The sequence below is a fragment of the Amblyomma maculatum genome, chromosome 11, assembly GCF_055883805.1.
Source record: "Amblyomma maculatum isolate TAMU_Amacu chromosome 11, ASM5588380v1, whole genome shotgun sequence".
NCBI lineage: Eukaryota > Metazoa > Arthropoda > Arachnida > Ixodida > Ixodidae > Amblyomma > Amblyomma maculatum.
In genome coordinates this window covers 10107593-10134991 of record NC_139354.1, presented here as the reverse complement: position 1 = coordinate 10134991, position 27399 = coordinate 10107593, and the positions used below count along the sequence as shown (strand labels likewise).

Here is a 27399-nt window from a genome sequence, read left to right as displayed (position 1 = left end):
TTCTTCTTCTTCTTCTTCTTCTTCTTCTTCTTCTTCTTCTTCTTCTTCTTCTTCTTCTTCTTCTTCTTCTTCTTCTTCTTCTTCTTCTTCTTCTTCTTCTTCTTCTTCCCCAGCCCACATATTAAACCCCCCTTTAACCACACCGTATGAACGTGCCTTAAAGGCCTATAGGGGTAACGCGAGCCAGGGTCCTGGGAGGCTGATTCTAACATATCCGTCCCATGTGAAACGAAAGACCCAAGTTGGCAACTCTTGCCAGGGGACTACGGACAAGGCTGGAGTTCTGGTGGGCACGAGGAGCAGTGCGGCCGGAGCGGCGCGAAGACGTGGAGTGAACTAACATCTATACTCTCCTTTTTCCTTGTTTTTATTTTATTTTATTTTTTTTTTGTTTTCTGGTCAGATCCCAATGGGTGATCGCCCGTTCAAAGGGTACGACCATATCGCCATCGCCATCTCCATCACACGTGCACGGACACGGACATAGACACGAGACACCGCGACGAGCGGTTCGGTCTGGCGTAGTATTGCTCTCGCAATAATAAATGTCAAAATATTTAGTTAAGTCATCCAAATCTGAAATATATATTGCAGCCCGTCACGTCTCATGTCGCCCTTGGTTCGAAGCTAGGTATTTCAAGATGAGGCTTCGGTGTAAGATGGATGGAAATGATGAGTGGGACCGTAGTCACGGCACACTATAAAATTATAGGACTGCTTTATGTGACTTAGGAGAGCAATGCGAGGGTGGCGTGTTCTGCCTTCACTGTACACGGATGGATCGAAATTGATGAAGGCGAAAGCATAGCGCGAGAAAGTGTCATTATTGCAGCTCGAGGCAAAGTGAGGTCTCTATGACGCTCTTTCGTTGCGGAATTCCTTGCCTCAAGTTTATTTCTGTCGTTCTCAATTCACGCCGTCGAACCTTTGTGCATCATGCGATGACGAGGAAATTGTTTAACATTAGATCTTCTATTGCCGGAAGTGTGCCTTGTTTGGAAATTTGTTTTCAAGAAATTATTTGCAAATTCATCTTGCTCGCTTAGGACTGATAGGATGCCCTAAAACCTGTGTATGAGCTATTACATAGCTGTAATATTGCGACTGGAAGGTGTATCTTGGTTTTCTTTGTATTTATTTTTTACTTTTTATTTTATTACTATCCCTAACATGAAAATATACCAATACAAACATTTTATTTATAAAAGAGAGAGAAAAAGAGAGAATTGAATAGAAAGGCAGGGATCTGAATTAGTCTAATTCATATGTTATATATTATACAGCCGAATCCTTGTGCTTACACTGAACAGGTTCCTTCTACCGGTTAACCTCCCTGCCTTTCCTCCTCATCTTCATCCTCCTCCTCCTCCTGAACCCTGGTCAATCTCTCAATGTGGGTATGTGCAGTGTAAACAGAGGCAAGAAGGAGGGTGGTGTTTGAAAACAAGGGATGGGCGGTGGCGATGATTGCACAGCGCTTTCGTGCAGTGCGCAGCGAAGATGGCCTATTCTCTAACTCGGTAGCCAAGCGCCCTCACACTCAGCCATCGCCACAGGCAATATCGTCAGGAAAATAAGCAGGATTGCGTAGCGAGCAATGAAATAAAATAACAAAATAAGAATAATAGATTCTTTTGCAGCGACTTTCACTGACACTCCAAGGTTATGAAGAGCTCTACTAAACACTAAAAACTGAACGAAGATAACTGAGAATCAATGTTAGATTGATAGAGGAATGCAGCAGTTGAGGCGACTAGAAGGTAACTGAGGTACACGCAAAAATAAAAATATCTTTTCTATGAATAGTTCGATGCAAACAAAGCATTTGGAATTTACAAAAAGAACTGCGTGCTGTGTAGCGATGAGGAAATCGGACATAGTGCGAGCAACATGAATGGCAGAACAAAACGGAATATACGTTCGTTGCAATTATTATATGTCCAGCAAATCTGCCGCTCTGAGCAGCCAATCTGCACTTGTTTACTTTGTCAAAAGAGATAAATTTGGATACCAATTAATAATAAATATGCATTATGAATTCGCTGACGGCAATGGAAGCATATTGTTCTGCAGTAAAGGCAGATGGCACTGGTCGCAGCTGATTAAAGATGAAATGGAGAGCCATTTCACCCCGCTAAACACACTCGAGACAACTTCTGTGATAACATAGAAAAACAATATATCGCATCAGAGTATCGCAAGAGTCTGTACCATGAGCCGACGTCGCCGAAGCAAGGAACTTCGTCTCCATTTTCTTTAGTGATTGTGAGTTCAAGTTTGGGATCCGAATCAAGCTGACCTGAAACCTTCAGCGTGAAGTTCAGGTACATTTTTTCTCCAACTTTGGCATCCGATATGGTAACGTCGCTTATGTCAACTTCTTCGGAATCTGCGTTGTAGATGAAAAAGAAATTCATGTATTATGAAATCACCATGATTGTGCTTTGAAATGAACGGGGCCGCTGTTTTGCACGTACACATAACGGATCCAGCAAAGCCAGAAAAAAAAGCGGTGTTGGCGAAAATGCCCTTAGGATATGTGGCGCCAAAGAAAGTTGTTCCCTGGGAAAACGCGCGGGTGTAGAAGCAGCCTTTGACAAAACAAAAAGACTTCCTGTCACAACCTGCATGACCGTCCTCCCTTCAGAGCAGCACATAACGACAAAATAGACCATGCAGTACTAAAGGAAAACAAGAACCTGGAATGGTTTCAAATTACAAAATTTTCAAATTATAATAATTTGTCCATTGAGCTGCGGTAATATCAGAGCACTTCAATGCTTCGGCTAGTATTGTTCATTACAGCATGTGCTTTGTCTGACAATATCGATTGGGAATATATTTTTCACTTCGCAAAAAAAAGATTTTTTTTTTGACAATTTTCCCGGGGCCATGTATCTCGAGGCCGTTTTTCCCAGCATCTGTGTGCAGCTCCAATACTGAGGGCGGACCAACTGTCTTCAACCTTACTCTCGTCGGCCTCGTAGACTTACAGCCATAATTGTCTTCAAATCGCCATCTATGCAGATTATATATGTATTTGGGCATCTAGTGTGACTCGTGCCCAAGCTCGTGCGAGGCCTCAAAAGACGCCTTCGATGCTGACATCTTTCTTTCGTCTGCAGGGCATAAATATTTCGAATGAGAAGTGTTCACTTGTGCTATTCACCCATAAAATAATGTGACGTTATCCTATATGCATCACTTGCGAACCCATTACTTATGAGAGAAGCCATCGCTTCCTTGGAGTTGTCATCTATAAGAATCTGACGTGGAGTCCCTATCTCAGCAAAATGAGAAACGGAATTGTAGCGATTACCTAAATTCTCTCCCCACTCTGAGGAAAGTCCTGGGGAGCACCAGTGCACTCGATGCTTTAACTGTTGCGGTCACTATTTCTGGGCTAAATGCGGTACAACTCCGTCATGTTTAGTAATATTTAAAAAAAAAACGACCTCAAGGCCCTTCAGAGTACGCAAGCTCAAGCTCTTCGTATATGACTTGCGCTCCCCAAATGTGTCTCAACAGCAGCGACTGTTTTTGTCGCTCGGGAACATCCCCTTGCATAGACACATTACTGTTGGCGCAAAGAGAAAACATATTTGGCACCAAACATGGGTCTCTAGTCATCATCTAGCAACTCTCCCAATAATTAGGCCAAGCACTGCATTTGCCAGTGTGATAGAATCTCATCGCACCTATATAGCTGTTTACCGTTCAGCCCTGCCGCAAGACCATGCTCCCCCTAAGGAGTCTACATGAACCTCGGATACAAATTTATAGTCCTGGAATTACGAAAAGAGCCAGTATGTTATCCCCTGCTCTTAAAGCTGTAGCGTTCAATTATCTGCATTTAAAACAATAATATCGTATACATGTCTGCACAGATGACTAAGTTCATCTGGCCAGTTCAGCAGAGTCTGTGGTAATACCAGCCAAGTCCAGTCTGATAAAGGCAAAGAGATCATATCGTACTTCTTCTACTGGTGTTGAACTAGCTGTTGTACGGGCTGCAGTGTAATTCATTTGCCAAGACCATCCACATGACTGGACCGTGTTCACATATTCTAAAGCAGCCCAAGGCCTGCAAGCTGCACTACGCAGCCGGTCACATGAACAGCTCGTTGGACAGATCATCCAGCTGTACCACGGCGCCGTATCGCAAAGTTACGATATTATTTTTCAGTAGCTGCCAGTATACACTCCCGTATCAATGGAAAGCACCGGGCGGACGAGGTTGCCCGCCTACTAATAAAATTTAAAGCCCCCGATTGTTTTTAATGGCACTCTTCGGGCCAGGTCGTTTCTCCAGCCTGTTTTCAATTTCCCTTTCAATGCTACTTTTCTTTTAGTCTTAGGGTGAAAGCTTAGCGTCACCTTTCAGGGTGAAAAATCAGAGTTAAGGGCGAACATTCAACCGCAACAAAACAATATACAAGCACAAAGGTGCATATTTGTTCTTTGTAAGCCTTTGACTGTATCTAGCGCTGTATTTTAACCATCAAATCTTAAACAAACAATCAATTCGTTCTTGGTTTCTTACGAGGGGTTTGTGCCTCAGCTGATGTTAAATCAATCACCTTCGTTTGAGGGGGTGCGTTTTACGAAGTCCCTAAAGTGTCAGTTTAAGGGAAAAGCTATACTTGCGCACCCTCGTATTAGGCCGCTACACATTTAACAGGAATTAAATTTTTTTTTCAAGTAATGCACCCACACGATACCAACCTGAACAAGACGTGAGTTCCGGCGTCTGCACGGAGCCTGCGACTAGCGAACATCCGGCCATGGTGAAAAAGAGAACCCCGCAAAGCATATCTCAAGTTGTCCCTGCCTGAGCTCTCTGTATTTTAGTCCGTGCTTGCCAGCTTTTCGTTGCTGCCTTTTATACAAAAACCGGGCGCCTCTTACACGTGGCGACGATGGACGTCATAATTATAGAATAATTTAAACAAGAGGGCGTTGGCGTTGTTAACCATTGTACAAATGCGGGTTGTGGTGGCGTACGAGTGCCGTCGTCATTCAAAATAGGTCAACGACGCTATCCAGGCTACGAACCAAAAAGATCTGACCTGTTGTTAGCAAAGCACCGCATCGTATCCGGTCAGTGCGCTACACGTAACGCAACCTGCACTTGCAGCGTTTATGTAAAAAAAAAAAAAAAAAAAGCGTTCACCTCTAGTAGCAAGGGCACCAGTACGTTCGAATTCGTTTTACGTTTTCAGCTTGATTTTTGGCTTTGTGATTAAATGGAAAAGGCTTTATGAGGGGAGCGGGAGAAACTGTGACCTATCTAAGCGTGTATGTGCAGCTTTAGTGCCACGTGCAAAGGATGCAGTTAAAATAAAATGAGTTCACTATCTCGTCATGCGTCATGACATATTTAAGGTTAGCATAAATCTAGTTTGGAATATGCGGATTGCGTTGTTCATGTGGGACATCCATCGAAAAGATTCAGTGTTAGATGGATACATATTAAATGTGATCAATCCAGGTTCTTGAATGCCCGCTGACATCGATGAGAGTACGAGCGGCTTTGCATTTCACATCGCTAGGTTGGTGGCCGAACACGTTAGACGCTAAGCTAGCACGCAAGGTTCAAAGTGTCATAGTCTATCGATTTCTTCAATGCAGTCTTTTCAGACAATAAGAAGGTGTCTCAGATAGCCCGGCGATGGGCATCTACTGCGTGCTGAGGCCGCGTCACACATATTATAGCACGGGACAAAGTTGACGTATTGCTCGAAACAGTTTAATTGGCCGCGCAAGCTAGATGCAAAAACAAAAAGGGGCGCCATCACATGCTCAGAAGAAATTTCACGTTTTACACGATGCCTCGAGAGCAGGGCATGCCTCAAAATTGAACACATTTAATTCGCAGTTCAGCCGTGAAATGAAGTATTAAAATACATAACAGAAATCGGTTGGATTGCGTTTATATTGCCCTTTTAAGTTTATCTGTTAACATCACTGTAATTACTCTTCCTCATTTCGGTGAAGAAACGGTGCCATAGCACCGCTTCTTAAAGTATACTGAATAATTGTGCATTGTGCGTTTGGAACCTCTACTGAAAAAGATTTTTTTTTTTCTCGCGGAGTTCAGACTTTCGGCCGAAATGTGTGGTCTTTTTTTTTGTTATCGAGACACAATAATGAATAGTTTTAAGGCCATTGAATATATGTAGGGAAATCATCATGTTTTAGCAATCACGCTCGTCGGTAACCTGAGCTCCAATTTGACTCCAAGTACAAGGGCATCTGAAGTGAAGAGCTTCAACTCAAAATACGTATCAAGTATGGTTGCCATAACGTTTGTATGAAGATAAAAATAAATCTGAATTTTTTTAGGCAAGAGGTTTTCAAGCTGGCATCCGTGGAACCAAGGTGTGGCCGCGGCCTGCATTTATGGTATCCATGTGCTCCTGCAGGTGCAACAACTGGAATAGGCCAAGCTATCACAAATCAGAAGGGTTCATTGTGGAGAAGATAGCACAACAAGTTCTAGAGCCCATTGTGGCTAGACTTGACGCAATAGAAGTAAAGTAAGTTAAGCAGAAAACTACTTTATTTTTGACCTTAAAGACATTGAGAAGAAGCTTGATAGTAAACTTTCAGAACTCCAGGTTTGCGGTCGCATACCCTTGCCTAAAACAAAAAGCCGTGGAACCGCCGGCCACTTGTTGCGAAAGACTTAAATTGGATACCATCGCTTAGTTCGGCGTAACCAATCTCCACCCCTGATGGCGCCACAACATAAGACTCCATATGCTACAGGGGAACTGTAAGGGCTCTAAAAGGAAAAGAGCACTATTACAACTATACATTGATACCATGAACCCCCAATGATAAATTACAGCCCTTCACGACGTTAACACCAAGCTAGAACTCACTTTCTATAGTACACACCAGGCTAACTCTTCAACATCATTTTGGGTGACAAGGACTGCACAGCCCTTTCAAAAGGACCCACAGCTAAGGTAGAATATACCTTTATTCTACTACTACCAAGCACACGCCTCGGCAAAAGCCCGTATAGGCTAAATATGTATAGTCGACCGCAGCACCAAATGGCGACCTTTGACGAGATCTTTCAAAAGGCCGCACAGATGGTGAAAACAGCTCCTATCGTAATAGTCGAGGATTTCAACGCACATAGCTGCATGTGGGGCTACATAAGGATACAGTGAAAGGTCGTAAATTGGCAACGACTCTTACTCACGTCTCCCTGATATTACTCACGAACTCAAAGCATCCCATGCGAATCGGAAACAGCATCTCCAGAATTAAATGTCCTGATCTTTCGTTAGTGAAGCAAGCCAAATACGGCGAATAGCACACAACACGGGAAACTATGAGTAGTGATCACTGCCTACACCACATTATCATTGCTTTAACAAAGACTGCACACTCCGGGCACAAGCTCGCTTCACGGCTTGGGCCTATAGTTCTGCGCCGCGGAAACCCAAACCCTCATAAAAAAAAAATTGAAAACTACGAAACGTGGGCCCATACGCTCATCAACACCAAGGAAAAACTACACGTACAATGAAAGCCGCTGAGGACACCCCTGCGTTAGATAATCATATCCATCTCTGGGAAGCCAGGCGAAGTCTCATGTTGAAGAGATAGCGTGGTGTGTACTATAGAAAGTGAGTTCTAGCTTGGTGTTAACGTCGTGAAGGGCTGTAATTTATCATTGGGGGTTCATGGTATCAATGAATAGTTGTAATAGTGCTCTTTTCCTCTTAGAGCCCTTACAGTTCCCCTGTAGCATATGGAGTCTTATGTTGTGGCGCCATCAGGGGTGGAGATTAGTGACGCCGAACTAAGCGGTGGTATCCAATTTAAGTCTTTCGCAACAAGTGGCCTGCGGTTCCACGGCTTTTTGTTTTAGGCAGGGGTATGCGACAGCAATCCTGGAGTTCTGAAAGTTTACTATCAAGCTTCTTCTCAATGTCTTTAAGGTCAGAAATAAAGTAGTTTTCTGCTCAACTTACTTTACTTCTATTGCGTTAAGTATAGCCACAATGGGCTCTAAAACTTGTTGTGCTATCTTCTCCACAACTAGATGTCGTCAAGCGAGAAATGGACAGATTGAACATTGATATCTTGGGTATCAGCGAGCTCAAGTGGACCGGAATGGGAGAATTTAACTCCGGCGACCATTATGTCTTTTATTGTGGGCACGAATCCAAGAGAAGGAATGGGCTCGCTCTCATAGTAAACAGAAGAATGGGCAAAGCAGTGCTAGGGTACAACCCCAAAAACGACCGAATGTTTTCACTTCGGATCCAAGGTCACCCTTTCAACATAACTTATCCAAGTTTATGCAACGACCACTACTGCTGAAGAAGCTGACGTTGAGAGATTTTATGCGAACCCACAATGCCTTTTAGACCGCACCCCATCATCAGACGTCGTTTTTCTCATAGGAGACTGGAATGCTAAGGTAGGGAGTGAAGAAATATCCGGAATTGCAGGCAGGTTCGGTCTCGGTGAGCCAAATGAAGCTGGGCAGAGGCTAGTAGAGTTTTGTCAAGAAAACAACCTGACCATAGCGAATACTCATTTTCAACAGCACAAGAGGCGCCTGTACACATGGACTTCACGGGACGGTCTGTACAGGAATCAGATCGATTATATTATTTGCCGGCAGAGATGGAGAAGCGCTATACAAGCAGTAAAAACAAGGCCTGGGGCCGATTGTGGCACCGATAATCAGCTTCTTGTTGCCAAAATTAAGCTTCGATTGAGGAAAACGCAGAAAACTAGAAGGCCTTTCAGGTATGATCTGGATCAAATTCCATTAGAATATGCTGTGGAAGTGAGGAATTGATTTCAAGAATTAGATCTAGAAGACAAAGAGCCCGAAGAGGTGTGGACTGATGTTCGTGATATAATACAAGAAGTTGCTACTAAGGTAGTTCCGAAGCAAAATAAATGCAAGAAAGCAAACTGGTTATCTGAAGAGGCTTTGCAAATAGCTGAGGAAAGGAGGATGGCAAAAGTTATGGGGGAAAGAGAAAGATACAAGGTTCTCAATGCGGATTTTCAGAAAATAGCTAGGAGAGATAAGAATGCCTTCCTGAACATACAGTGCCAAGCAGTTGAGGACAACAGCCAATTAAGGAACACAAGAGCTCTGTATAAGACAATCAAAGATATCAAAGGAAGCTTATGTGCTAAGCTGGACGTGATAAAGGACAAACGAGGCAAGTACCTCACTGCAGCCTCAGAGATAAAAAAGAGGGGGCAGGAATACACAGAAGAACTGTGCAAGAAGGACCCGAATGTGCAACCCCAACATAAGACGGCTGTGATTACTGATCTCGAGACGGGCATCCTAAAGAGTGAAGTTGAATGGGCCTTTGCCAGCCTTGCTAAGAATAAAGCTGGAGGAATTGATGGCATTCCAGCTGAGTTGCTTCAAAACCTCAACTATGACGCTGTTAACATTCTGCATACATTATGTCAGAAGATTTGGACAACCCTGCAGTGGCCACATGATTGGAGGAGGTCAGTTTACATCCCCATTCCAAAGAAAGGCAGTGCCAAAGATTGTTCCAACTACCGCACGATTGCGCTTATTTCGCATGCTAGCAAGATGATGTTGAAAATCCTCCAAGGTAGGCTGCAGCAGTATGTGGATCGAGAGCTTCCGGACGTGCAAGCTGGGTTTCGCAAGGGCAGAGGAACTAGAGACCAAGTTGCCAACCTTCGCTGGATCACGGAAAAAGCAAGAGAGTTCCAGAAACCCATCTACTTCTGCTTTATTGATTATGCGAAAGCGTTTGACTGCGTAGATCATAGCAGATTGTGGCAAGCTCTCCAAGAGATGGGAGTTCCAATTCACCTTATCTGTCTCCTCAGGAACCTGTATGAAGGGCAAGAGGCCACAGTCAGAACTGGGCATGGTCTTACTGATTGGTTTCCGATTGAGAAAGGAGTGAGGCAAGGCTGCATACTGTCGCCCTGCCTATTTAACCTATATGCAGAGTGCATCATGAGGAAGGCCGGTCTGGACGAGTCTTCAGCTGGAGTGAAGATTGCTGGAAAACGTATCAACAACCTTAGATATGCGGATGATACCACTTTAATGGCAGAAAGTGAAGCGGAACTCAAGAGACTTTTGATGCGCGTTAAAGAAGAGAGTGAGAAGTTTGGGCTTAAACTGAACATTAAAAAGACAAAGATCATGGCGTCTTGCCCTATCAAGTCCTGGACCATCAAGGGACAAGAAGTGGAAGCTGTGACAGATTTTCTCTTCTTGGGCTCCAAGATTACCTCGGAAGGAGACTGCAGCCGTGAAATTAGGAGACGCCTGCTTCTTGGAAAGAGAGCAATGGTTAGCCTTGACTGCCTAGTAAACAGCAGAGACATTAGTCTGCCAACCAAGATCCGTATAACTCGTGCTATGGTCTTTCCAGTTGTGATGTATGGATGCGAGAGTTGGACTGTGAAAAAGGCTGACCGCCGAAGAATTGACGCGTTTGAATTGTAGTGCTGGCGAAGACTCTTGAGAGTTCCTTGGACTGCCAGAAGATCAAATCAGTCAATATTGTCGACCATAAACCCTGACTGCTCATTGGAGGGTCAAATTCTAAAGTTAAAGCTCAGCTACTTTGGTCATCTGATGAGAAGAGAGGAGTCGCTGGAGAAAGATTTGATGTTGGGAAAGGTTGAGGGTCGCCGGAGAAGGGGTAGGCAGCGAACGCGATGGTTAGATGGCATCCTCGAGGCACTGCAGATGAAGTTATGTGATGTTAGGAAGATAGTGAGAGACCGGAAAGCGTGGCGTGACATGGTCCATAGGGTCACGAAGAGTTGGACACGACTGAACGACTGAACTGAACTAAAGAAATTAGCCCACGAAATGCGACTTGCTTAATGGTAGCTTTGTCAATAAATCAGCCTGGAACCTCTTCAAATGCGTCATAGCTAGGGCCTCCTAAATATCGAAAAGGCCCCCCATTGGTTCAAATGGACAGACGAGCAGTTACCTGGCCCCCTTGCCTATACCTACCTCGGTGTCGCCTAGGACTGACGCCCCAACAGAATACGGAGGCGATAACAGTCCAAATCTCGACCGCGCCCATGACAAATTGCCGTGGTACTTCCCCAGCCTACGACAAGATCCCAGTGGGCCTCCTTGCTAATCACAACAGCCAAGCCCTGAGAGCCTCACTTATTCTATCAACGTGTGAGAATAGAAGTCAGCAGATGTGACAAGCTTCATTCTCAAATCTTGGAAAGAAATAAGCATCACTAATCTCCGCCCATATTCCTCAGATCCTGCACGGGCAACCTCATGGAAAAAAATTAGCTGGGGTTGACCTCTGGTTAACACTAGTTGAATTGCGAAAACAACGACTGAAGCTTCTTTTGCCTGCTACATTATTGCCCTATCACGCCCTAACAGTGTAAGGTGCTACATTATTGGGGAAACTTAAGCTCATGCTTTAAAGGCATAAAATGGCGAGAATTGTACCTAGTTGGTTATTCACAGTATGACATGAGAGCGCAATCTACCAGCCCAAATATAATGTCACGCTTCAATCAAGTCGTATGGACGTGGCTGCGTGTCGTAGGGGTTACGAGAATGCAAACGGTTTTTGCAGGCTGATTCTGATATCACCCTCCCAAATGAAAGGAGCGACCAGAGTTGGCAGGTCCTCCCCGTGGAATGGGGTAACGTGAATTCAAATGTTATGGCAGACTGACTTTTTTTTTATCAGGAGACCGTAGCTGCGCCTCTTCACGGCGCAGCTACGTCTCTTTACGGCCTACGCTTCTTCACACCTCTTCACGGCGTAGCTGCGGCTACCCGAGGTGTCACTTTTGCTGTCGTAGTGTTGCTTTCGCAACAAAAAATTCTCCCCTATACGAACCCTTGCTTGCCGTAGGCGTCACAAAGGTTTTTCTGAAAACAATTCGCTGCCGCTGCTTCGTCGGTACGGAAGCTGAACTACTGGTCGTATAGAAAAGTCATCGTTAAAGCGCAACACATGTCAAGGACAAGAACGAGAGGACACACACACAGCGTTGTCTGTTCTTTCGTTCCGTGTTTTTGTCGTGTGTTGCTTTGCAACGATAATTAACCAACAAGCCCAAGTTTCCATTCGGAGCAATCGTTTACACATAGGCTTTTACAGTTCAGATTAGGGCCAGGTGGGTAGATCGGTCCTGAGAAAACCGGAGTTGTGGATGATCTAGAACATATTTTTATTCGAAACTACAAGATATGGTATAGTTCAAGCACTACAGTATTCTACGTATCGCTTTCGCTAGTTATTTTCTATTTATTTAATATCTCTATGCTTGGTCATTCATAAAGCGCCCTACCTGACTAATGTAGGTCTTTCCGCAGGAAGCAAACAATTTTTCTGTCTGGCTCTCAACATGCTTGTGGTTGAAAATAATACCCTATGTCTGAAGATTGGGAGCATTGCCTGCACGGCGGAATTGAACTGAAATGTTCTTCGAAAACATTTGCGTGATATTGCAGAATTCTTCAGTTTTCAAGCAGGCATAAAGTAGGCAGCTTCGTAGTTAGGTGTAAAACATGTCGACAGATAAGGCAGCATACACCGTAGACAAACACTTTCTAGCTGCAAAAAAACTTGAAACGAGAACTGTGACCACGATGTAAGAATTGTGCTCTGACCAATGCGGTTGACATTTCATAACGCCTAGATCTGCAACGACTTGCTGAGGGTTTTCGTAATAGAAAAAGTGGGGCCGTAGACGTCTTCTCTTCTCTTAAGATACAGAAACCCCAAATTTCATTGCGTGCTATTCTTAATGAAGCTGCCATGCGGTCGCATTAAGTCACAAGATAATTTCAGGGAAGACTGACTTTATCATAATTTATCCCTTCCTTAGAAATAGTTGAACTGCTTTAATGTATTTTTTTTTCAGAGAATAACACAGATCAGGCCTTTTCTTTTAAAGTAAGAGTTCTTCATCCAGTTCCACGTAGTGAACTATTCGCTTCTGTTAAAGGAAGCACAAATAAAATTGGTCTTGCCTCCTTCCAAAATGCCGCTAATATCATGGGGAAGGGGGAATTTTTTTGTCCTTTCAGATTGTTATCCTCGCTGTACTTTTTCGTTTTTTTTTCTTTTTTTTTTCTCGTGAGCAGCGTTACATGCAAAGAAACGGCCAGCACCACGGCCACACTGAAAAACCAAATGGCGCTTTTTTCACAATTGACTCACGCAGTAGCTTAGACCCTCTTCATTGTCCACAAGGCCCACAGAAAGCATCGATGACGTAATGGAGCTTTTCGACTTCGAGGAAGAAACCATCTTAACTTTCTTACCATCTGTCAGCGCCCCACTGTTGAGTTTTTCTTTGCAAAGGTTATTGCCTCGTGGCAAGAAAGGAATTTTATGATGGATATGATCAAATAAATTAAAAAGGCTGGCTGATGTAATTAAGTCAAGCAGTGAACGATGATGTGGTTCCTGCGTCCAAGCGGCATATGACGACGAATTATGGTAAAGTTTCCCGTAATTGAAACATTGATGTCTTATTGTGGCGGAAATTATACTGCGGTAGGTTTTCAAGACATCGGGTGGCCACAGCTACGCCGTGAAGAGGCGTAGCTACGAGGATAAAGGAGACACAGATTTTAGATAATCAGTTCGTATTTCGTTTTCGTTGCATTATTTTTAAACATCAGCTTCTCTTTATTTAATTATTTTTTGAAGAAAGAAAGCTTTTCTTCTTCCGGTTAATTCGTTCCCAGTATTGTTTTCCGTTTTTGTCTGTAAAGGATGCACATGAATTACTCGTACGATAGACCCCGAGTGGGACCGTAGTCAAAGGGGGAATAAACTAAAAGTCCTCTTTCTTTTTCTTCTGCAGCATATGCGTGCTGTTTCCCCACCCTTAAACCATTTGTGCTAACTGCGCTTTTGATTTAACTTGCATAAAGAAAACGCATTTGAATAAAAATGCGCATGTTGGCCGTAAGCTAGAGTCGGAAAACTCTTTAACAAGGATTTTACTTTGTTCATTCGATCGCGGTTATTCAACATTTTTTTTTTTTCGGCTTGACACTATGACGGTCGACAGAAACCCAAAAACAAGAACTATAATCAGTTTACCGAAAACAAAAATCTTTGAAAGAAAGTTCAAGGGAGCATTTTAAACGAAGAAAATATATTGAACCATGATCATATGAAGATAAAACAAAATATAGAAGCTTATGCAGGTATTAGCTAACTTACTGCATTGTAGGTTTTCTGTTTGCTTTGGCTTTCAGAGCAACATTCGTGTTCCCACAGATAAGTGACGTTCGAGATAAGTGCGTCTGGTCAACGAGCCGTGGTGGAGGTGAACTCTTTTATTGCGCCCAAAAACAGAAGACCAGTCAAAGGACCGGTTGCTCTGCTTAGAGGAGGTCGGCGGGGATTCCTTGGGACGTGACGGCCTCCACCGCGCGCTGGTCTGCTGGCTCGGAAGTACGCAGGAGAGACTTCCACGTCTCTGAGGAGTGTGTCACCGGAACGCCTGTCGGCGGTTTTGGGCCGGAAGGAACGCTAAGACTATCGATGTTTGGCCTATTTGTTTTATTCATAAAATTATTTGCTCTATAAAGTTATACCTTCGCGTCTTCAGTCCATTTCTTTGAATAAGTTTGTGTTGCCATATCTGTAATGAATATTATTCCATGAATGCTACGGGGTCACTGCCCACTTTTACTGAAGGATAATACCGCGCATCCAATGGACTTGTCCTCTTCAGTGAAGTTCATTTCCATAGTAATGCCATCCACCTGTGACCAAAGAAATAATAGAAATATTATTTTTTAAGCATCAATAAGACATACATGCCCTTGCTACATTTTAGCTAACTATCAGAAAGCTGAAATGGTATCAGCAGATATGCGATCAATGTTCGCAATGTGTGAACCAACTTACACTTGCAGATTCCCTTGGCGAAGAAGCCTCATCCACAGTGATCTTAAGCGTATAGAAACCTGCAGGAATAGGACACCGGCTTCCAAAGGACATGAAAAGCTGCTCCTCGATATCTGTGATAGGGTCGCATATCTGGTACGTGCTGTAAAAAGCGAAGTGAGGAATTTAGATGTAACTAATGGTGTAACTTCAATGCAGACAAGTTCAAACAGTTACTGTAATGTTAGTTTAATAACTTACTTCATGAAAACGACGTGAAAAAAAAAAAGCTTCCGTTAATGCCTAAACAGTTAAAAAGCTGCATGTCATTTACGGGATCTGGATTACGTTACGGGAAAGATACAGCGAAATGTCAACCTCTTATAGAGAAAACACTTCATGAGCGTGAGTAGCTCTGCCTCTGTTACGGGTTCAACACAAAACTAAAGTAATCTGATCGATTCTGATATAAATAATAGCACCGGTTGTTATTATTTTACGTGTATATATATGTGAAGCATAGTAGCGGTCACATTTGGTAAACACAGCATGGCTTAGGTAATTCAGGACGCCAAAACGAAGGGGTATTGAGGTAAAGCAGCATCTTCAACAGTAAGACTGTATATATCACGGGGATAGGGATCCCTGAAAAAGTCGTTTCCTATTCTCATTCTTTCCTGCGCTCTTCAAGAATCCCTTAAACGAAGCAGAAAAACTTTTAGCTCTAGGTTCTTTAAGCTGGGCCGTGATCCAGGATTCACGAGTGAGCGTGTACACTCGTTTAGCGCACTGACGCAGGCCTTTACAGCCTCGCCTCTACTCGACGCCCTCCCCGCCCTTCTTTAGATAAGAAACACACTACACTGTGGCGTAGACTATATACACACACTATTCCCTGACCCATTACTCTACCCCCAATCTATCCCTCCTTCCCCACTGTTGTCTGTACCCTATGCCAGGAACTCTTTGCCTCTTTCCTGCACATGCTTTCCCTCTGCCCAGCGGAAACCACCCCAAAGGAATTATAGTACCGCTAGATCTGGGAGGCCTAGAGACCCTGCAGTGCTCGGAGGATCCGGCCGCGCAAACCGTCAACATGCCCGGGTCTTATCAACCTTAGGGACACAAATACTTAAGTGCACTGGGGTTGAGCTGGAATCTAAGGAGAATATCCTGAATTCCTTCATTAAACTTGCGCTTTCCGATCTGTCTGCCTGTCTACACCAGCAATAATTTCGAGGAAGCATCAGAAGCAAACATCGAGGAAGCATCAGAAGCAAACAAATAGAAAACACAGCAATTAGTAAGAATTCAGAAAGAGCCTGTTTGAAGATTGCAGTGCATGTTTTCGTTATGAAAAGTGTATTTAATATGCGCAATTGACCGGTTACGCAATAGATGAACATTCACTCTATATATTCGCACAAAGAGTCGCACAGTGCAGAAACCTTCTCAACTCTGACAACCGTGATATAGAGCAGCAATGTGACTAAAAAGTGACATGAACAGGCATACACATGCGCTGAGGTTTACTCGAGGAGGTGCACATGCGCATGTAGCGTAAGCATGTATTTAAAGCAAAAAAATAAGCTTCATTCCTGCAGAGACACATCGAATACATTCCTTTAGTTTGAGCATATACAAAAAGGGAAATACAAAGTAGCCTGTTGTTGGCACGTTTCGTGAAAGTTTTATTTGAGGTATTGTACGTCGCAATGATAAAAGGAAGTTTTACTAAGGCATTTGTCCATTACTCCTTTTGTGTAGTAGTGCCTACTCTCTGCTCTACACTAGAATCGCAACGCTCATTGGTGGCGAGCACCCTGGTAACGGCCATCTGCAATGGCATCCGGGACTGCGGACTGCAATTCACGCACGCGTCCAGCCACGTTTTCGTTCACTTCCTGAATAAAGCACTACTGCTACTACTTCTACTACTGCTACTACTAGTACTACTACTAAAACCACCACTACTACTAACAACTATACTAACAACTAGTACTACTACAACCACCACCACCACCACTATCACTGCTACTACTACTACCACTACTACTACTACTACTACTACTACTACTACTACTACTACTACTACTACTACTACTACTACTACTACAACCACCACCAACACCCCCACTACCACTACCAGTACTACTACTACTACTACTACTACTAATACTACTACTGCTACTACTACCACCACAACCACTACCACTACTACTACTACTACTACTACTACTACTACTACTACTACTACTACTATTAATAATATTAATAATACATCTACTACTAGGCGCCATAAATTTCTCTGATGAGTAGCGAAAGAAGAGTTTTCAGGGCGCGCATATTGCTCCCATGTGAAATCTGCGCTGAAGTACGCACCTAGCCCTGTATTTAACTTCCTACATCCTTTGTTGACGGGGCGGTAGTAATATGCATTCCTCTATATACGGGAAGCCCTTTTAAACTATTTCAGTGTGGCCTTCCAGAAAAACGAATTGCAGGTTACGCTTTTCTATGTGTACCCCTCCGGTGATAATTTGTAAAGTCCATTATAAAGATCAAGGTTGACCCGCAGCACTAATCAGAATACACGCGTCCGAACCTGACTGGAGCGATGGTGTTTCGCTGTAGGCGAAAGGTAAAGGCCTGCCTGGACAGTGCGTTGTAAGTGCGTAGGATAGAGAAGCCCAACCTGTAAATTGTTCCGCAGTTCTCTACTACGCCACATCTCTTCTTTTTCACTGCCACCTTCCTCCTTTCCTTCACGGTGCGTGCCAGGTGTCCACGGAGAAATTGCGACAAAGCGCTTTTCCAGAAAAACAAGGCGATCAATAAATCTCTTTTCCAAAGACCACCAATGCCCATTCAGTGAAAGCTATTTCCGCGTTGTAAAAGATGGCGTACCAAGGCCCTGACGCGCTGGAACATGATGGGTTTATTCCATTTTCTATCGTGACCTTCAACTCCGCACTTGAAGTCAACGCCGCAGACAGGTTAACTTGCAAGAGAAGAGTGACGGAAGCCCGGTTCGGAGTACCAACCACTTCGGCGTGCGTGATTTGCGCGACATTCTTGCCTGCATAAGAGAAAAAAAAAAAAGAAAATAATTCGAGGTCTGTATTTAGAAGTCATAAAGAGAAGCGGCTTCCAGTCAGTGAAACGTTAATTCTGAGCGACGGTGAGCGTTCCGGATAGAAGGGAAAGATGGCTTGACACAGCTCACTTTCAAAGCTGTCCGCTGATCACATAACCTGCGCAACCCGACCTTTTCACGTCTTTAGCGTCTACCATAGAGTTTCTTACTCTCCCCTAGAGGAAAAGCTGGGCTGCCGTCTATGGGAGTGTACATGGAGTTTCCAGACAGCCAGTTCAGCCACCATGGGCGCTCAAAGCATCATGGGCCGGAGAGCTACCGATTGCAGAACAACAACTTTTGGCCAAAACTAATGCAAAGATAAACGTTGTTCTACCGTAAATAATGTCCTAAGATTGAATATTGTGACTATAAATTGCAAAAAGAGAGAGAAGCAGCATGTCAATGTGAGATATATCCAATATAAGCGATGGCTCTTTCTCCTATTGGCTTAGTTTTGAGCAGCACAAATATCAATATTTCGCACTTAATAGGCAAACTTTGAAATAAAAAAAAACGTTAAGAAAATATTTATGGTTGTGCAATCACTTAAGGAAGTTTTTAGTGGCAATTCGGGCAACAGAAACCATTTATTGGCGACGTCTGCTTTTGCGCCTTCGCTACTATGGCTTTCGCGGTCTATGTACGCATCTTCAGATGATGATGATGATGACGAAAAAGAAGCATTGCAGTAACGCCACTCCACGTACCCGAGAAAAACCGACAGTCCCGCAGCAAGTAGCACACCGGCCCATGATTCTTAGCGCGCCCATGGTGGCTGAAGTGCAGCGCCCTTAGCTTTCCCTCTAGTTAGTGTAAGGAACTCTATGGCGTCTATTATGTTGTCGCCTGGATATCTGAGAAGATAATAGAAGAGGGGAATAAGATGAGGGGCGCATGCAAAGTTGTGACCTGCTCCCGTCACGGTGACCTTGGCTTTGCATGACGTAGTGAATCTTCAAAAGAAGTGTTATTTCTAACCGCTAAAGATAACATGACTGATTGAAGGGATGGGTTATAGGGGCGCGATAGCAGCGCCACATATGTCTCAGTTGTTCCTTCCTTTTTTTGGGTCTGGTGAGAATATAAGCTGTTTCGAGGTAATAACTCCAGGCTTGCACTGAAGCCCGTTAGGTTCAGTAATACGAAATCATTTCGCATTAATTGCTGCCGATCATATTGCTGGTTGTTTGTTTATTTATGCCTTTGCCGATCAGCCAATGATGCAAATGAATACGTGAATAAATGAGTAAGTAATTAAAAATCACCTAAATCATGAAGTCACATAAACATTTTGAAAGCAATTGATCAATTCAAGTAAATATTTACTCAGTGAATAATTAATTGCCAATAATTATTCCTTCTCTGACATATGTTTATAATATTTACATAAATGCTTATTCAGGTGTCATATTTACTACTCAGGCAATGGAAGACTGACAGCTTGCACGGACACCTTATGATCAGTGGCTCTGTGAACACACTCTGTCGAAATACTCTGGTGACATCACTCACGGAGAAAAAAATTATTCCGCATTTGAAATGCGATGCTCTGGTTTTTCAGAACTTGTGTTTGCGTCCCTATTCGCCTCATTCATGTATAGTGCACTGGAGTCTCAAGTATGCAGAACCAATTTTTAGCCAGGCACTATATGTTAACCTAATTCTTTCAGCAGATAGTATATACAGTTGTGAGGGCCTGCTTCCACACAGCTTAAAGGGGTAAAACAAGAGAAGGGGGATATACATGCAGGCTCTCTCCTCCTTCTTATTTATTTCGGCAAGCCTCTTACATGATTGCTCATTCGTCCCAGTGGCCGTCGTAACATCGTGTCTTCCAGAAAATTAGGCATGTGATTGTTTCCAGCTATTACTTTCATGCTTTTCGGTTTAAAGGTATTCTTTCTTAGCTTACAATAAATATTTAGAATGGATCGCTAGTAAAGAACACAACCTGGTTCTTTTCCTTGAGAAGACTGCTTGAAATTTCAAATCGCCGAACGTAACCCCTAAACAACAAACAAGTGTTGTCAGTTGTGGAGGCTCACAGTCATTGTCGTCACTGCATAAAAGGTAATTACATGCTCACGTGTGACGTTGTTTTTGCGCTTGGATTTCTGGTTCTGTATTGTGCACCTCTTCCTCGGCCTAACTTGCACTCAGAGGACACAGCACGCTTCGTGATCTCACTCTGTTACGTATACAGCGATCCCCTTAAACTCCTATCCTGCGGCAATAACGCCCTTCATAATTATTGTATTTAGTGTATTTGTAGAAGGGAAATTCGGGGACATACATGCATAGTCTCACATGTGCGCTGTCATTAAAACCACTATAAGAGCTATTTTAACGCTTTCAACGACAGGAGAGTGAGCATAGTTCACTATTTCTTACCCAAAAAATTTTTACCTGATCTCAGCGCACGATTGAACTCCTCGGCATCGATACTTGTGTAAAACGTTTTTTATATCCTGGGATACAGGAAGTGAAATTGGCAGCTCGTAGCGTAATATTCTATTTACAACTACACGACTGCGAACTGTACTTACTGCCTTGATCTAGCTTTTTCTATCCCTCTTTGTGAAGATATCCCCACTCAAGGATATACGCTATTTAAATACAATTTTTTCTAACTCACCCGCTCCTGCCGAACAAGGCTGAAGTTGCAGTGCCTGTTTGCGGGTTGCGCAAAGTGTTACCAAGGCTAGCAGTGTCACACCACGTGCAGGCTTCATTTGGAGTGCCTGATATCCGGTGCACCTTAGCAACGGCCTCTTCATCTCTATACAAGTGCTACGGTTCGTTTTAAAATGAGGCTACTGAGGCATCGAAATTAGCGCACTGCTGTCTAACACTCGTGCGCTATTTATATGTCTCTCAGGTCAGGTCAGCGCGGAGTTCCTACTTTGCACATTTCATGGCGTGAAATGATTGTAGCATGCTCAGAAGCAACGGGCAGGCAGGGAGGAGTGGGAGGGGGTGGGGGTGCTGGCGAAAAGACGCATAGGCGTAAACAATTTGCGGCACATGCCAGTACACCAGGCATTGGGTACGTGCCAGTAAACTCGGCGGTTCCGCCACGTTTTGTAGTCTGTAGTCTATTCAACTAAGGCCCCTGAACCAAGCACTGCGTGTCTAGTTTCAACAAAGGCCCTTTTTTAAAAATTAGGATTTTTACTTTTGTGTCATCGCCTTCTGACATCTGCTACAGAACGAATGAGTCATCATAGCCTTTTTCAACCAACTTGAAACTAGTTCAACCGATTAAACTCTAGGCACTACCTATGTTAGTTCAATCCTAAAAGTTGAACTAACATAAGTTCAACATGAAAGTCGAAAAGTGAGAGAGCATCGACGTTATGGACATGAGAGTGAGCTGGCAGGGGCAATAAGCCAGCAATGCTAGGAATAAACATAATTCACTTTCGTCGGACGGTAAGGAAGCACCTCGTATAACCACCATGCTCGTCTCCAGTGGCTCCAAACCGTGGTTATACGTCCCATGTCTGAGGCACGTGATGCTTCGTTGTCGGCACTTTTCTGTCCCGAGTTTTGCACCTTTTTCTTGAACTCAGTGGAAGGTTTTGGGTATTATTACACCATCGCCGGCTACGCGCTAAATCTTCATGATGCCCTCAAGTATAGGTAAATATCTAGAATACCCGGGTTTATCATACCCAGGATGCATGGAGGATGCGACAGCAAAGCAAAAAAATAACAAAATATCCCTTTTTGTGTGTTTAACAAAGCTATCTATATATTCAGCTTCCGCTGCTAGCTGGAGTTGGTTGTAGGCGTTTCTTAAGTTTAGAGCCATGAACATGGGTAATTCCCAATAGATGCAAATATGTCCTTAGTGTTGGGCGGCGGGTATAGTTACGCGGAGGAAGTGACGTGGACGGTCTGTTTTAAGGTCTATACAAATCAGAATAGGCCACTTGCTTTTCAAAAACGCCACCAAGGGACAGCCCATTTCGACCGAGGCACCGGTGACAGTATTGTTACAGGGAGGCAAGCCGATGAATGCAGAGAACCGAAAATATGGCCAATAACCGTGATATGAATTTCCTCCTGCCCGCTATTTCCTCCTCGTCCGTGATATTACCCGGGCCACCGAAGAATTGTCCCGCTCTTCGACAAGAAAGAACGATGACGATGAAGAGATGCATCACGTGACGATGGGCGCGCCTAGATGAGTGAAGGCAAAAGAGAAGGAAGATATGATGACAGGAGGAAACTTGTCCCATTGTTTTTATGCAAGTGTACTTAAAAAAAAGAAAACAAAAGAAAAAAATCTTTGCTACCCAATTCTTGGCCGATCCCCCTCTGTGGGTATGTGCCATAAGTTATTTGGACAGCAACAACAACAACTTGTCCCAGGAGGCTACTGGGCCACAGGACACCAACATCAGATGGCTGAAGCTCAGGCACGTGCCCTTGGGCATGGGCAGGAGTGATATCCTCGTGTGGCGGCGTCTTGGGTTGATGGAGTCTTCTGATGAGCATATCGGTCAGTAAAGTCATTGGTCGGGTCCTCGTCGTGTCTTGATGGCGTATGGGTGGCATCTCGTGTAGCTGGGGTCATTTGGCTGCGTCTCTTCTTCATCGTGTCTTGTGGTCGGGGCTGGGGACGGGCCGGTGGAACGGCGAGGTCGAGTCTGGTCTAGCAGGTTGGTAAATAGCCAGGTGATGCGTCCGCCTTGTTGAAAAAATCTGTATATATGGAACATATTCATACCAGAGTATTGGACATGAAAGTTCAGGAGTTGTAGGGTATAGGTATTGTAGGATTTGGTCACCGGCCCTCGTTCAGGAGGCAGTTCCAGGCAAAACAAGGACGTTGAGACATAAAATAACATAGGTAAAATGAAACGAAATATTAATCGCACAGAAGTTCAACCCGGCATCTACCTCACTTCAACAAATTACAATAATCACTTCACTACGCCGACCTTATTTGATTGCACTCAAAATATACAATACTTACACAGGAGCTGTCAGACGTATTTGACTAACGTACCAGGGTTAAATTTTGTTTAATGATTTCAAAATTTCAATGTGCGGGAGCCAGTCAGATGCTGGGTCCCTAAGTTTTACAAATTCTCTAAGTGGCCGTGCGTCAAGATCTGCATGACGCACAGCCTTCCTGCTTCTCCATATATACTGTGCAGGCCGAATGCCATTACAAGGTAATATACAATACCGTCCGCGTTTTCAATCGGAAGATACCTGATTCCATGAAGGTGAAGCGGAAGCTCCTTTTTAAGAGTTTTTTGGAGGACGTCGCAGAAGAAAACTGCGTCCCAGCAGTCCAAGAAAACATCTTTTATGGTTTCACCATTTTTACATAACAAAGTGCGGACTCCCTATGGGACAAAAATTTTGAACGTACCATAACTACACTACGCTGACTCTATTGTATTTATTCCCTTTATTTCATAACCAAATCAGACAGGATGGTCGATTTTGCAAACAATAAGGCGATTTACATGAAATACTCATAATTACAAAATTTTCTAATTAATATCTAATAAGATACATTGATAAACTCAGGCACTCAAAACTGAGTTTTCCCATTAGTTGTTGAACAGAATCCCCAATATGCTCTTGGGTCATTTTGTACAGCCAGGAACCAAATTCTATGGGGGTTTAAAGGGAAATATTTGTGCAAAGTTTGCTATTGGACATCTGAAAAGAAAACCCCATCCCAACAATCTATAAAGACCACACTTTCGACAGTCTCCGGCTTTATACGCAAAATACAGTTCACATCCCATAGCATAAAGATTTCTTTTTTCGCCATTCATGTCATCACAGGCAGAACCCTTATATGCAATTTAAAAACGAGCGTTTTCACAGCAGGCTTTACAGCACAGTCTGTACGGGACTTCCTGTGAGGGGCGGTAAGCCGATGAACGCAGAGAACAGAGAGATGACCGATGAGCGTGAGATGACTTTAATGAAACGCCGCGGGCCTGCGCAAGCGCTCCTTCCCGTGCTACTGCCCGCTTCTTCATTGTCCGTAGTATTACCCGGAGCCACCTAGCGATTGTCCCGATCGCGGACGAGGAAGTTTGTCAGTGTCGATAGGATCCATGGCATGACGACGGCTGTGACTGGATAGGTGATGATAGAAGAATAAAAAGGGCCAGAAAACATTTTAAATGGTCTTTCTGATCCCTTGGAAAAATACCCCCATCACATTGAAGTCAAGAGTTTGACGGAAGCCCGTCTGGTCGGGACGGACATTGTTATCCATACAGATCGTCAGTCAACCACGAAAAGATACAGTTGGCATATTTTTACAGGATTTGACATGGAGTTATCTGTCTGTATCTCAAATTATATTGCTATATTATTTGCGGAATTTGTAGTGTTTGTAGCTCTTGGATTAGCTCTGCACAATTCCCATGCCATGTATCACAAATAATCATTATTGATGATTGTTTATTTGTATTAATCCCGATGGAAACCTCACAAAAATAGTCTGAGTCGATTCCTGCGTTTGATTGGTCCGTGTACTTTGAAAGAAGTCTGTTTTGTCTGGCTCCCTGGTCATGCAGGTGTTCATTCAAATGAGGTGACTGATTACTTAGCGAGATTGGCCCTAAATGCGTCTGTAGTATATACTGTCTCTAATTTTAGTGTATTGGCAATTTCAAGCTTCACGTGGTTCCAGCATAAATCAGCCAGGCTACGGGATCCCTTACGAAATACTATGGGTTATCAAGATTTATCGCATAATTTGAATATTCGTTTATGCAAAATCAGGGAGAGCGAGCTAACAATGACGCTGTTGCGATGCTGAATATAAGGCTTCAGTTTATATCTGTGCAGATATGGGTGGACACTAGCAAACCTATATGCATCATGCGGAGAAGTAGAGCCCATAGAACATTTTTTTCGTCTCATGCCAAGGGCTCACATTTCAGAGGAGTACATACTTAGAGATCACCCTCTCTGGTTAGGACTACCCTTGTCACTACCAGTTTTACTGTAGTTCTATGCGAGTGCCAAAAGATTTCCGTTTGACATTGTTTGTGGAATTATTCATGACTACATTATATCAACTGGTAGGTTAACCTGTTAACCCTCGTCAACATTTTAGCAGCTAATCTTTATTATATAAATTATTATGATTGCTATTATTTTATAACCACAATTTTTATAGCTGGGCTGCTATAATTTTTTTACATTCTCGCTTTGCGACCAGCTTGTGCCTATATTTGAGTTCTTAGACAACACCACGCCTTGGCCAATCTCTCATGGTGGGTACGTGCAATTTTTAAGTAGCCAACAACAATAACAAAGACTTGCCGCCACGATGGACCCCGGGTGAAGCCTGGTCTAGTACGCTTTCGGGCAAAAGGTCGCCAAGATTCGATGGCCGAGGCCCAGGTACGCACCTCACCACATAACATGGGCACGGCTGATGTCTTCAACCGTGGCGGCGTCTTGGGTTGTTGGGGCTTTAGTCGGCACATCAGGTCAGTGGGGTCTTATGGTTGTTCAGCTCTCTCGTTGTGTATTGTGGTCGGGGCGAGAGATGGGGAGTTTAAACGGCTAAGTCGCGTCGGGCCCAGCAGGCTGGGTCCATACAAGTGATGCGCGTCCTGGGAACTTGCTGCCGACGGCAAAATCCGACAAGAGGCGCCAAAGCTGCGGGCTAGAATTAGGAGGGATGCATTACCCCGCACCTTCCACCAAGATTTTAGAGGGCGACAAGCCAGTGAACGCAGGCAAAGAGAACAGAGAGAGGATGACTGGTGACCATGAGGTGAGTTTATTGAATCGCGGCGTGCCTAACGCGAACGCCCCTGCTCGTGCCACTGCCCGCTTCTTCTTCCTCGTCCGTAACAATATGTATTCTTGTACAAGTTAATTCAGCTTCATTTCCTGTCTGTTGAGCGCGTGTGGTAATAGTCACGCTTTGTAGAACTTTGATTTCCTTGAGATAACATTTCATTAGAGCCCCAGTCATACAGCCTAAATGCGGCTCCAAGAAAACCGGGAACTGCTTAACAATACCCATGTCTTAATCGCCGCTAACGGCATCTCCCGTCAACCCAGCTAATGCTTGAAAATTTAAACCCAGTGATCCGTGTTCCTCGACCAGGCCTCATCCACACAAGCTGGTTCAATTGCGTTCGAATACACCGGTAACCTAGCAGGCAAACCTTTTCTGAAATAAGAAGTACCTATATGCAGTTTACGCATGACTGGTCAGCCTTATAACATAGCAGCCGAGTTTTAGACTTCTTTAGAGAGACGGGGCTAAAGAAGCACATTCCCAGCGTAAATGCTTTTAACTATACGACAAATCGACGAGCTCATGTTCACCATCCTATTAAGTAGCAGTTTATCACAATCAATAACCAATCCGTTTCTTCAGTAGAGTAGTTAACTGTTGCTCCTCTTCTGATGCATGATGTGCCGTAATAATAGCTCCTATATCTGCTTCTTCGGGTTTACTGTGCCTGTCTTCCTGCCGCTCTTTAGAGCATGTTCTCCCCGACGACGCGCATCCAATTTTACGCCAGTTCTTCGACAGTACTGAGTTCTCGCACTCGGTCGTGCCTCCTAAAAGATAACATTGTTCTGTATATAAATATTCCCCTGCTTTGTGCGCCCAACTTTCATAACAACTGCAGACCAGTTTTTTTTTTTCTTTCTTCATGGGCGTCTGCCAGCGATCTTCATCGGCATCTGCTAGTGGTCGTGTAATCCGCGGATTACGTCTCAAAGGGCCAAGGGCTGCGTCGCCTCACGTCCTCTTCGTGGCCGCAACTACCGTTCCTGCCATTTCCTAAGTGAGTGAGATTCCGTCCTTTTCAGAGATGGTTAGAATAACCTTCATTAGCAGCGGTCGTTCCACATCTCGATCTCTGTGCTCCAAACCGGCCAGCCTGCTGGGCAACCGGACGTGGCACTCCCGCTACTACCATTACTAACCTGACGTTCTTTAATCTCGTACACCTTGTGGTCACTTGGTTTCAATACAAAAAAAAAAAAAAAGATGTTTACTTGAACGAACGCTTCTCTCTCCGAGGTCTCATCGAAAGTTAGTGGTCCGCACTTACTCTCATCGTCCGATGGCGCTACCAGCGCCAACGGCTAAGCCAGGTAGCAAGCACCACGTCCTACCATACCGTTACATTGTCTCATACATAACATCTCTCGTGCGTTAAAAATACTGTATTTTCCTTTAGTGTAAATCTTAACGACACACAGCCTGCTAATTTCTACTTGATGAATATTTATTTCCTCTTCCGTTTAGGCAATATCTGATCTCCAACGCATACAGAGGTTGAAATCTATGTTGCAGCAGATGTGTTTGTTCAGGTATTGTGATTTAAGATC

General features: G+C 43.9%; 2 protein-coding genes across 2 annotated transcripts in view; both read right to left on the bottom strand.

The window, feature by feature from the left end:
- LOC146172833 (uncharacterized) overlaps window positions 1–4843 on the bottom strand; it is a 7747-nt gene extending 2904 nt beyond the window's left edge. Inside the window, exons 1-2 of the mRNA XM_084584483.1 lie at window positions 4726–4843; window positions 2212–2389 (exon numbers count right to left, since the gene is read on the bottom strand). Of these exons, the coding sequence (XP_084440609.1) occupies window positions 2212–2389; window positions 4726–4813 (266 nt within the window). The 5' untranslated portion in view covers window positions 4814–4843. The remainder of the gene's footprint in view (window positions 1–2211; window positions 2390–4725) is intronic.
- A 9846-nt stretch (window positions 4844–14689) lies between these two features.
- Window positions 14690–22545, bottom strand: LOC146172832 (uncharacterized). Its single transcript, XM_084584408.1, has 4 exons — window positions 22428–22545; window positions 17811–17982; window positions 14925–15066; window positions 14690–14779 (listed from the first exon to the last, which is right to left on the bottom strand). Exons 1-4 carry the CDS (start codon window positions 22543–22545, stop codon window positions 14690–14692), a joined length of 522 nt encoding a protein of 173 aa, XP_084440534.1.
- Window positions 22546–27399: the final 4854 nt, after the last annotated feature.

Excerpts from the sequence above, each read along its gene's own strand:
- LOC146172832 (XM_084584408.1), bottom strand. The coding sequence starts at position 22,545 with ATGCTCATCAGAAGACTCCATCAACCCAAGACGCCGCCACACGAGGAT. Across the intron at positions 17,983-22,427 it reads TGTTGGTGTCCTGTGGCCCA|GCAAGAATGTCGCGCAAATC; the intron begins GTAGCCTCCTGG and ends TCTCTTATGCAG. Across the intron at positions 15,067-17,810 it reads TCCAGCGCGTCAGGGCCTTG|CACGTACCAGATATGCGACC; the intron begins GTACGCCATCTT and ends CGCTTTTTACAG.